Here is a 12,256-nt window from a genome sequence, read left to right as displayed (position 1 = left end):
ACTCCCCTTCACAGACTCGTCCCTGCTTACATACAAGTTCAGAGTGAAGTGGCTTTAGTAATATGATAGCGATAAGTCATATTGCTGTGGAAGGCTGTGTCTTCCAGTATTTTGCAAAATGCCTTCCAGTGCCCTGATTACCCTAAGGAAGACTGCTTTCTCTACGTCGGAGATGATAAGCCAGTAGCCCTCTCTGGCACGGAGACCCAAGAGTCAGTGGTCTGAGCAGGAAGCCAGAATGGAGTACCAAAGTCATGTCCAAAAGGGATCATTGGGAAATCAAGCCAGGAAATAAGGATCATGTTGTGGTCGAATAATGACCACGTGTTGCTGCAAGCCAGCCATGTACCAAGTGTGCCAAATGGTATTTGTATTTATGCTACCTTGTTCAGCCCCCACGACAGCTCCAGGAGGGGGATATCATGGCCCCATTTTAGGAAGGAGAGACCTGAGGTCGTAAGAAGCTAAACGACTTGCCCGGTACAGCAAGACTCATCAAGTGACGGAACCAGGATTCAAACCCTGTCCGTGTTCATTACAAGCCTCCTGCTCTGTGTCCCTCCCTGAGCCTTTCTCCCTTTCAAAATGATGCCTGCAGAGCTGGGCAATGGCAGACAAATCTAGAAGGGCAGGAGCCGGATCTCAGAGGAGTAGAGCAGAAGTCCAGGTTCAAAGGTGGGAGTGAAGAAGCACATGGAGAATGACCCCCCTCGCGTGGGGTGTGAGCTCTGTTGTGTTGGGTGCTGGCTGCATGGGGCAGGTCTGGCAACTTTAAAGGCTCAGGCTGGGGGATTCAGGGGTTGAGAAGTCCAAGAAATGGGACCTAGAAATATCCAGGTTGGTGATCCAGTTATCAACTTGCTGTCCAACACTCCCGTGTGGCCAGTGGTGCAGAAGGAGTGGATAGCCAGCCCAGTGGACCCTGCAGGCTGTGAGTTCCTGGAGACCTCCCTTCTCTTCTTGGCTCTGACAGCGACACTGCAAAAGTGAGGGAGGGTTCCCAGCCCCTCCTATCTGGCCTGCCCTTGGTTCACTCTCCAGGGAGACTCCACGTTTTGGCTCAGAGGCAGGCTTTCTTCTCTGGACTCCTCAGTTACTACTCAGGAGTTACCACTCAGTTGGCCAAGCTGCTTGGCCTCCTTGAGCCTCGGTTTCCCCATCTTTAAGCTGAGAGTTGGACTGGGGCCTTCTGTCCTCCGCCCCCTGTGCCCCCTCCCTGCCCTCATGTGGGAAAGGTCTCTCTGCCTGGCCTCACGGGGACCCTGTCTCTGCCTGCCCTCTCCTTTCAGGAAGTCTGTCATCCAGCTCGACCTTGCCAACACCAAGAAGGCGATGATCGTCCCTGCATTTGAGACACTGCGCTACCGGCTGTCTTTTCCCAAGTCGAAAGCGGAGTTGCTGTCAATGCTGGACATGGGCACTCTTTTCACATTCAGGTGAGTAGCCTCAGTGCTGTCCCCCGGGGTCGTCCGAGGCCTTCCTGTCCCCGGAAATCAGACACCAGAGCTGCTGGCCCAGAAGTTCGCTGCTACCTTAGACCACCTTAAGGCCAAAAAAAGGGCCACGGGTCCCCAACTACATCTTTGGAATATTCTTTCCTCCCACGTGGCATGTGGCTTTGTTTCATACATGAGTGGGGAGCGTCCTGTATCCAGATGGAAGGACCAGATGTCCAATGGGAAGTCACCTTACCCTTTCTGTACTTTACTCAGCATAGGTTCCCGATCCTGTCTCCTGTCTGAATTCTGTCTTTGGTTCGCTTGCTCCTTCATTCACCTGGGAAGTGGGTTCGACCTGTTAGCACCGTGGTTGCTGTTCCCTTTTTCCTTTCTGCGGGGGAGTCGTCTGTACTCCGCGGTCCTCAGGCCTAGGATGAGTGCCTGTAGCCTCATCAGCTAATGGCATTAAGGCAACTTCAGGGTGGGACGCGGCAGATGGGGCAGCTGACTTTCCCATTGCCTGAGTGATGATTTTTTAAACAAGCCCCTCATTTGCCTGATGCTCCAATCAGTCCTGTGGGAGCATCGCAGGGGAGCTACCCTGCCGTCTGTCCAAAATGCCCAGGGAGTGTGTACGACGGTGCAGGTGAGAATGGGTTCCGACCCCCGGGAACAGGCTGTGGCATTTAGTGCCCTTGCGGGACATAGGGGTCCTTCCTGGTCCCTTAACAGAGCAGTCTGAAGAGAGAGCCAGTGCTCCCCTCTGCTCCTGTTTTAAAGAGAAACCACCACTTTGAACAGGGAAAGAATGGCCACCACTGCCTTTGAGTAAAAAAAACATACATTTCCAGGCAATCCGAATTTTATTGAAAAGGTTGTAATAATAACTTCGGTTTCCACCCTACTGTTAAGTTACTAGAAGTTTCTAGAAGGTTTTCTCAAACAAACTTTATTTTGGGAAAGTAACCTTATGAGATAGGTTATTTGTTCAACAGTTCAGAGATGATCCCTTTTCACATTTTAAGCAGATAAACTGAGGAGTGGAAGGGTCCTGCTGGAGCCAGGACTCCAACCCCAGCCTTCCTCCTCTATCCAGAATTCTAGAAAGTGACCTGAGATGGTCTAATCACCTCTCCCAACCCAGACTTCTTTCTTCTTGGAAAGAAATAACAACTACCATTTGTCGACTATGTAACTTGTACCAGGCACTGTCATCAGCTCGTGTAATCCTCACAACAAATCTGAGGCAGATAGTGTCATCCCCCTTATACAGATAGAGAAACTGAGGCTCTGAGAAGCCAAATGACTTACTCAAGGTCACACCCACCGGTACACAGCAGAACCTGAGTTCAGTCCAGGTCTGAGGAGCTGCAGAGTCCACGCTTTTAACTCAGATCCCATTGGACTGAGTCCTGAATGTTCTTACCAATCTGAGTTAGATGCAGGTGAAAAATAAGACTCTGAGACCAGATCTTCATCTGAGCCTCCCAAAGACTCCATAGCCTGATGGCTCCACACTAGACAGATTTCCAGGGCCTCTTTCCTTCCATCTCCTTCCCCAGGTGATTTGAGAACTCATTTCAAGGCCATGTCTGTGGGCAAGAGAGCTGGGACTTGGCCTGCCATTTCCAGGATTCCTGCTCTGGCCACAGCTCACAACTCACAAGGTCAAATGCTAAATTACAGACCTTCCTTCCCTCCAAGAAATTGCCTTTGTCACCTTCCCTCCAAACGATGAGCTCTCATGTCTCCTCGCAGCTGAGACCCCCTCCCACTGCGGCTGGAATGGGAAATCATCCCCACCCCTGCTGGTCCTCTAGGTCCTCAGAGCGGGGTCCCTGGATGAGTAGTGTCAGCGTCCCCAGGGAACATAGAAGTCTCAAGTCTCAAGCCCTGTTCCAGATGTCCTGGACCAGAAACTCTGGGGGTGGGACCCAGTGATGGGTTAAGCCGTAGTCTTAATCTGAGGGGATTCAGATATTCAGCTCAAGTCTGAGAACCACCGCTCAAAGCAGGGTGCCCCCAGATCTCTCTAGAGTGGCACCCCACATGCCGCATCCGGGAAACCGTTTTTGTCTCTGTTGTTTTGAGGCTACCTGGTGTCAATGGTGTCAGAACAAGTGAGTCCCCTGGACTGACGGTGGGTTCCGGGGGGCGGAGTCAGGTGGCCGCGTGCTCTCGTGGCAGGTGAACTGTAACGTCACCCTGTTCTGTGCTGACCAGCCGTGCAGCACATCTGTCCGTCTTCAGGCCGAGCTCATGAAAGCTGTGCCCCACACACCAGGGGTCCAGGACTGACCGAGCTGCCCTTCCTCCTCTCTGCTTCCTTTGTCTCACACAAAGCCAAAGGTTTGCATTCTGAATAAGGTGGCTGTTGATACATTGACATCACGGAGAGTAAGACCCCTGCGAATTGACATCATTTCTAGGGCAAACGAGAGGGAGTAATGAGCATATCTTCCCTTTCAGAGGCATCACTGTATATCAGCTCCTGCTCTGGGTGCCTCATGTGAATTGACATCATGTCATAAATCCCTGACGTAGACACGATTCTGTTTTACCAAGAGAAAGAAAGGAACAATTATTATTATTTATTAATAATTTTGCTTAGAGAAGGAAACAAAGGAACAGAGGAATTTGGTACATTTTCTACACCTGCTGAGAGACAGAATTCCAACCCAAACAGGTGGGCTCCAGAGCCATTGTTTTTAGCCGCCTTGTTAAAGTGCCTCTTAGGGAAGGAGCATTTATTGAGCGCCTCCTGTATGCCAGCACTGCGCCAAGCCCTTTATAAACATTTCCTCATTTCAGTTCCCCAGCCGTTCAACAAGATAGGTGTTCTTTTCCCCAGGGGACACAAGAGGGAAGTAAAGTCTAATTTAAATGCTCTGCTGACCCACTCTTCCGCTCCTAAGTGACAGGGGTGGGTTTTGAACCCCGGCGCGGTGGCCCTGCTGTGCCGAGCTTGAGCCAGTGCGTGTGCCCGGCCGGCCCTGCAAGTGTCAGGTGTCGGGACCGCCTGTCGGGCTAGTTCACGAATGGAAAATCAGCTCCTTCCTGGCCTGATTCTTGGCTTAATCCCGACTTCCTGCGGTATCCCTCCTTTCCACACTCCATGCAGGTGGCGTGACTCAGCCTCTTACGTTCCTTCCGATCGTGGGATTGTGGTTTTGTGGCACTTGCTGAATCCGTGGAGCTGGGGTTTCCAGTCCCTGCCCTCTGCCAGCCCGGCCATGTCGCCCAGTGACACTGTACTGAAGGGCCACAGATTGGCCAGTGGGCAGTTCGCGAGGGTCCCGGGAAGGTCCAGCCTCGGGGGTGAGGACACAGAGTAAGCAAGTGCCCATGTCGCCTACCAGAAGATTCCACCTGTCTTACTGCCCACGGGCTCTCGCTTAACCCTCACGTGCTTTAGAACCTCTCTGAGTGGAGGTGGGACCCCAAACTGTGAGCTCCTTTCTCCCTGAAGCTCCCTAAGTTGTTGGGGTCCCACCTTTCATATTTCCTTTTTCTACAATGTTCTGTTTCCCCAACCCCTTGCTCTTAGACCAGGTCTACTGTCCCATGTGGCTCCCAGGCTCCTCCCACCCCTTTGTAGCTTCCAGAGGCAGATTCCTGCCCCACTCCCTGCCCTCTGTCGTAGGTACCCGTCAGGTTTTGAGAATACTTGTTCATTAATCTATTCAACTTCATTTCCGATCACTGACTCTCTGCTCTGGAGAGGCCAGAGAGTGTGGGTGCTGGGGACACAGAGGAGAGATCACCCAGCATAGAGATCCAGGGTCCTGGCCCTTGAGTGAGACTATCTGGGTTTGAATCCCAGCTCCAGCCTACTGTTTGTAAGTTGATACTGATTAAGTTTTAAGAATTTTAAGCTGTAGGGGTGCCTGGGTGGCTCAGTGGGTTAAAGCCTCTGCCTTTAGCTCAGGTCATGATCCCAGGGTCCTGGGATCGAGCCCCACATCGGGCTCTCTCTGCTCAGCGGGGAGCCTGCTTCCTCCTCTCTCTCTGCCTGCCTCTCTGCCTACTTGTGACCTCTGTCTGTCAATTTTAAAAAAAGGGATTTTAAGCTATAGGTACAATATTTACAAAATAATCCTTATATAGCAAGTGCTTCATAAATGTTAGCTTACTATGAATGTTGTTATATGTGTGTATTCATTTTCTGTTGCTCTATTATGAACTGCCACAAATTTAGAAGCTTGACACAATACAAATTTATTATCTCACAGTCCGTAAGGGTCAGAGATCTGGACACGGGATGGTTGGATTTGCACTCAGGGCCTCACTGGGCTGAAATCAGTTTGGGGGCAAAGTTCCAGTTCTCCTCCAGAGCGTGCCGTGCTCCTCTAGGCTCCCTGACTTCCTTCCCTTGCACGTGGAGGACTGTGGTCACCATTTCCCTGATGGCTCCTTGCCACGTGGCCCCACAGGCAGCTCACACGTGGCTCTTTGCTCTCTTCCAAACCCAGATCTAAAAGTTCTCAGGATTCCGCTAGGGCCAGCCCCTCCCCGCCCCCAATAATTCCCCAAGGTCAACTGATTAGTAACCTTAGTTACATCTACAAGGATCCCTTTTGCCAGGTGATGTGACCTTCCCATGGAAGTGGTGCAGCCACAGGTCTTTTTTTACCTCAAGGGGGAGAATGCGCTACAAGGGCTGAGTCACCGTGTTCTCCGGCACAGACTGACAGGCAGTTAGGTCCCTAGAGACGATACAGAGCCCTCCAGGAATTCACTTACCCTTTCATTGTGAGAGTTTCCTCATTATGAAGGATGTAGATAACGGGTGGGATTAGTTTCCAGGACTGCCAAAACAAGCTACTACAAACTGGGTAGCTCAGCACGATGGAGATGTATTCTCTCAGAGGTAGGGAAGCCAGAAATCCAAAATCAAGGTGTTGGCAGGTTCATTCGTCCTCCAGAGGCTCAGGGAGAACCCTTCCTTGCCTCTCTCCAGCTTCTGGTGGAGGCTGACCGTCCTTGGCGTTCCTTGGCTTGTGGGTACATCACTTCAATCTCTGCCTCCACCTTCCCATGGCATCACAGCCTGGTGTGTGTCTCAATATCCACATTTCCTCCTTCTTCTTTTTTTTTTTCTTTTTTTTTAAGATTTTGTTTATTTATTTGACAGAGATCACAAGTAGGCAGAGAGCGAGGGGGAAGCAGACCCCCTGCTGAGCAGAGAGCCTGATGTGGGGCTCGATCCCAGGACCCCGGGACCATGACCTGAGCCGAAGGCAGAGGCTTTAACCCACTGAGCCACCCAGGCGCCCCCATTTCATTCTTCTTATAAAGACAACAGTGGTTGGATGAGAGCCCACCCTAATCCACTATGACCTCATCTTGATACATCTGCAAAGACCCTCTTTCCAAATAGGTCACATCCATAAGTCCTAGGGGTTAGGACTTGAACCTATCTTTTGGGGAGACACAGTACAATCCACAAAGACTATATCTGCATATATCTTTTCTTCCTCCCAACCTGCAGAGTTGGGGAAGCTGAGTTTCCTTCCTTTCACCCAATGGCTTTTCTCCCTGTGACCTAGGTACCACGTCTGGACAAAAGGCCACGCTCCCACAAACTTCGCCAAGTGGCGGACAGCCACCACGCCTTATCGTGTTGAGTGGGAGGCAGATTTTGAGCCGTACGTTGTCGTGAGAAGGGACTGCCCTGAATATGACCGGAGGTTTGTGGGCTTTGGCTGGAACAAGGTGGCTCATATCATGGAACTGGACGCACAGGTGAGCTGATGGAATGTCGTGGAGCTGGCGCTACGGGGGAAGAAAGTGTAGACTTCAGGGCCGAAGGGGGACCTTGGAAGTCAGAGAACAGAGCCCTGAGAGGGAACAAGATGTGGTCAGGGACCGGAAATGAGAACGTGACAGTGCTAAGTCTCACGACCACGGATTCCCAAACCATTCCTCTTTCTCTACTGTTGAGTAAGAGTTGGATTCCCGGCCAGGACCCAGGCAAGTGTGAGGGTCCTGTGACAAAACATTTCACTCCCTGTCCTCACCCAGTTCAATAATGAGGACAAAAAGAATCATCACTTGATCATTTGACCTTTGAGCCGTTTAACTGGCACAAAGTTTCTCTGAGTTCCATATAAGGGACACAAGAAGGCATGTGGCTGAGACGTAGCTCATTATCCTATCCTATAACTAAAGTGATGATTTTCAGGCTGTATTTCATTGTGAAACACTTTCATTCATTCAACTAATACTCACTAAACACCTGCTTCAAACTAAATTAGCAGAATTCTAACAGGTTATACCGAGTGTCTGCAAGCTTTCTCTGCAAAGGACCAGATAGTAGGTTTAGGGGCTCCATGGGGCTGACAGGTCTCCTTTTTCAACTACTCAACTCTGCTGTTGTAGTTCACCTCCAGACAGTATCTACACATGGGTGTGGCTGTATTCCAATAAAACTTTATTTATAAAAACATGCGGCAAGCCGGTGATGCTGCTCATCACCCCCAGTGTTAAATAAACAAAAGCAAAACAAGATACTCTGGTTGCATTAGGGGAAGGATGCCTGGGGCTCTCAACCCCACCTTTGTTCTGTTTGTGTGCTGTTCTCTAAAGCTTCTCCTCGTGGAGCACAGTGTAAATATTTCTCAACAGAAGCACCTCAAATTCCAAAAAAAAAGTCAGAGGCTCAGTGCTGGCTGCCCTAGGAATCACCTGGATTACTTTCCAACAGTTCCAGTATGTGTGAGAGCAGTCCCAAGTGATATTTTTTAAAGATTTATGTATTTATTTTTGAGAGAGAGAGCACAAGTGGGGGTGAAGGGAGGAGGAGAAGTAGACTCCCCACTGAGCAAGGAGTTCTATGCAGGACTCGAACCCAGGACCCTGGAATCATGACCTGACCCAAAGGCAAGACACTTAACCGCCTGAGCCACCCAAGCACGCAGTCCCAAGTGATTTTAATAAGCATCTAGGGTTGCAAACCACCAGTGTAGACAAAAGATTGCAGAATAGTGTCCTTTTTTTTTTTTTTTTTTTTTTTTTTTTTTTTTTGACAGATAGAGATCACAGGTAGGCAGCGAGGCAGGCAGAGAGAGAGAGGAGGAAGCGGGCTCCCTGCCGAGCAGAGAGCCCGATGCGGGGCTCGATCCCAGGACCCTGGAATCATGACCTGAGCTGAAGGCAGAGGCTTTAACCCACTGAGCCACCCAGGTGCCCCAATAGTGTCCATTTTTAAGAATAGAAGCATGACTTTTAATGTCCATTTTTTCAATAATACTTGGAGGGAGTACAGTGCTGCTCACAGAAACGTTCAGTCTACCCCAGCTTCTGTTTGAAGGAAAAGAAATGTCATGTTCTGTGTCCAGCAGTGTGGTGAGGTGAACTGGTTCAAATAAAGTAAATTTTTCCAGCCCCGAGATGCGGGCTTGATTTATTTTATGCAATTTTGGCAGAACTCCTGCAAATTTCTTGATTATTTTTCCTTCTTTGCTGGTGGCACAGCCAAACATAACTTTACCCTTTCCAGTGATTTCTAGAGATAATGAGTACATACCTGACAGGTCATCCTGCCACACCTGTAGGGCTAGTGGGATCGGTAAGGTTCTTTGTTCCCAGAGGCAAGCCCCAAACAGCTCAGCTCTGGGGGCTCTTGCATTTTCTTCTCAGGGTTGTTCGTGTCCCTCCTCACCATCAACGTCAGTGAGGTTGCTGCGTCAGTGCCCCTCCATCTGGACCAGCTCCCTTTCCCCAGTCTGATTTTCCCTTTCAGAGTTTCTTCTGATCTGCTTTGGGCTGGGGAACAAGATGACCAAAGCTTATCAGACCTTAGGTCCAAAATCAGAGAATATGGGGTCTGAATGAAGGCATGCTGGGTTCTCCTTGGAGTTCCGTGTCCTAAATTTGTGTCACCTATTTTGGCTATTTGAGGCATTTTATTTTTGGTCTGAGTTTCTGTCTGTATTCTGCCAAGTGGAGGCTATTCTGTGATGCTGTGACTTACAATAAGGATGAGTAGGCAAGAGCTTTGTTCTTTTTTTTTTTTTCTTAAATTAGTTTTTATTTTGCTCAAGTATACCCATTAGTAATTCTTTTTTTTTTTTTTAAGATTTTATTTATTTATTTGTCAGAGAGATTGAGCACAAGCAGGGGGAGCAGCAGGCAGAGGAGAAGCAGGCTCCCTGCCGAGCAAGGAGCCCCATGTGGGACTCGATCCCAGGACCCTGGGATCATGACCTGAGCTAAAGGCAGACTCTCAACCAACTGAGCCACCCAGGCATCCCTAGTAATTCTTTTTTTTTTTTTATTTCTTTTAAAAATATTTTTAAATTTAAATTCAATGAACATATAATGTATTACTGGTTTCAGAGGTAGAGGTCAGGGATTCATCATTTTTATATAACACCCGGTTCTCATTACATCACATGCCCTCCTTGATGTCCATTCCCCAGTTTCCCCATCCCCCCACCCATCTCCCCTCCCTTCCAGCAACCCTCAGTTTGTTTCCTATGATTAAGAGTCTCTTACGGTTTGTTCTTAATGAGCTTCCATCCAATGGGATCTTTTTTTTTTTCTTGATTCTTTTTTTGTCCCTTCTTGTGTACTAATCTGTTGAGGCTGTCAAATCTCATCAAGCCCTATGAGAAATCCCAGAAACAGACATCATTTCATTGAGCAAGAGCTTCTCTCATGGCTCGGGTCACTCTAGAGCAGCCACATGGGCACCTGCTCTCATTTACCAAGACCCTTTCACGGGCCATGAGCTCTGCCCAGCACTATCCATCCATGACTGGTCATCTTTCAAGGTAGGTATTATGATGTTTACTTTATAGGTGAGAAAACTAAGGCATTGAGAAGCCCGGTAACTTGTCCAGAGCCATGCAAAGAGTCCTGCACCGTCCCTCTCCAACATGGCTCTGTCTCCATGACCCCCTCCCTGCTGATGTCGTTCCCCTCCTCATTCATCCACTTGGTCATTTGGTCATGCAATTGGACATCTGTCATACCTTCCCGGGGGTCCTTGCAAGTGCTCATGCTGCTCTCGTCTTCTAGGAATATGAGTTCATCGTGCTGCCCAATGCCTACATGATCCACATGCCTCACGCCCCCAGCTTCGACATCACCAAGTTCCGGTCCAACAAGCAATACCGCATCTGTCTCAAAACCCTGAAGGAGGAGTTCCAGCAGGACATGTCTCGCCGCTACGGCTTTGCCGCCCTCAAATATCTCACGGCTGAGAACAACAGCTAGCACCAGGAAGCCCACCACTAGGGAGAGAGACCTGTTCTGCAGGGGGAACACCACTCGCTGTTGGGGCCCAGCCTTCAAACTCAAAATTGAGCAATGCTTTTTTGGTTTGTTTTTTATTTGTCTCTTTGGCCCAACAAAGCTGCCCATACTACAGAGATCTGGGACAAGGATCCAGCCAGCGCCTCTCTGCTCCACAATCTGGCATTCCCAGAACGTGGAAGAGCAGCTCGTTGACACAGTCTCTTCAAGAATGGGACACAGAGGAGTTAGAGGAGCAAAGGGGTTATCCGACCACAAAGCCACAAAACCAAGCAGGTCTTTAGGACGTTTTCATTGCTTTTTAAGAAAGGAAAGTCAGGGTGCTGGGGGTTAGCCATCCTGGGAAATAAAAGCAAAACTGTCTCTTCGTTCAGAGGAAACTTTCTTTTTTTGTCCTGCAATCTAGCCACATATCCAAGGTGGGAGGCAAACCAATGATCTGAACCAACCATTTGGAAAAACCCAATGGGGACGCTATACTGGGTGGGACCTGGAGGTGGTGGGGGGGTCGTTTGGTTCTTTATCCTCAAGGACACTCTTGTTTTGCTTTGATTTGTTTTTGTTTGGTGGGGGTTGTTTGTTTGTTTTTGGTCTGGGAATCCAAAATAGAAAACCTGATCTTTTAAGGCTCCGAAGGAGAATCGGCTGCCTCATCCAGCATACCCCTGTCAGCAGTGGCCCCGCAAGGAGTACGAGAGTCTTCAGCCACTATCTAAAATGGGCAGCCTTCTTCAGGATTATCACTGAGGCCCCCATGACCTTGAATCCCCTGCTCTCCAGAATCCAGGGGCTCAGACGGAGACTGTGGAAATACGAAGACCGTCACATTTGCTATTGGCCGTGACTGGTTCATGGGGAAAGGGCTCAGAAGGGACTGTTCCAGCGTACACGGCAGGTACAGACCTCTCAGGCCTTCAGAACTCCAGTAGTTCACGCAAGCCCAGTTCTGAAGATCCCACGTGTCCATCTGGAGACCATCAGGAAGACTGTGCTGGGTTCCTCTGTGTTCATGCTAATTCCCTGCGGCTGGGACGAGGTCGCGGCCTCGGGCTCCCTCTGGGACCTGTCCAGAGAGTAGGCAAGCACCTTTACCATTACACGGATTAAGGAGACACTGGACTTTTTACCCATTTTCTTGAATCTTCAATATTAATGTTGTGTTTACATTGATGAGAACAAGAGTCCACGCCCTACTCTCGGCTGGGCTGTTTGTATGGAGTTTGCAATGTGACCAGCGAACGCTGCATTCAATAAACGGAAGTCCGGACTGTTTCTTCCCCGTGCCCTCCCACTCTTGTAAGAAGCTGCCGACACACATGCCAGTGTAGACAGCAGGACCCGTCAACGGCAACCTCACACTTGCGCTTCTCCCGTTTCTTTTTCTCATCCCTTGAACCTTAACGTTGTTTTCTCCTCTTCTGAGGTTAGATCTCGCTTTACACTCTCACCCTGAAAACACGTTCAGAGTCTCTGTCCAGCTTCTGTCTCAGCCCCGAAGCCAGATGTCTTATATCCCAGATGCTAGCAAGGTAAATCCTGGTAATCGGTAGCAAAGC

General features: G+C 49.5%; 1 protein-coding gene across 3 annotated transcripts in view; it reads left to right on the top strand.

Moving 5' to 3' along the window:
• LARGE1 (LARGE xylosyl- and glucuronyltransferase 1) overlaps positions 1-11,972 on the top strand; it is a 528,909-nt gene extending 516,937 nt beyond the window's left edge. For all 3 annotated transcript variants that reach the window (XM_047740096.1, XM_047740097.1, XM_047740094.1), the window contains exons 13-15: positions 1,290-1,436; positions 6,989-7,184; positions 10,464-11,972. In XM_047740096.1, the coding sequence (XP_047596052.1) occupies positions 1,290-1,436; positions 6,989-7,184; positions 10,464-10,661 (541 nt within the window). In that variant the 3' untranslated portion in view covers positions 10,662-11,972. The remainder of the gene's footprint in view (positions 1-1,289; positions 1,437-6,988; positions 7,185-10,463) is intronic.
• The last annotated feature ends 284 nt before the right edge of the window (positions 11,973-12,256 follow it).

This window comes from Lutra lutra, chromosome 8 (assembly GCF_902655055.1).
Source record: "Lutra lutra chromosome 8, mLutLut1.2, whole genome shotgun sequence".
Classification (NCBI taxonomy): Eukaryota; Metazoa; Chordata; class Mammalia; order Carnivora; family Mustelidae; genus Lutra; species Lutra lutra.
This window is presented reverse-complemented; position numbering and strand designations above follow the sequence as displayed.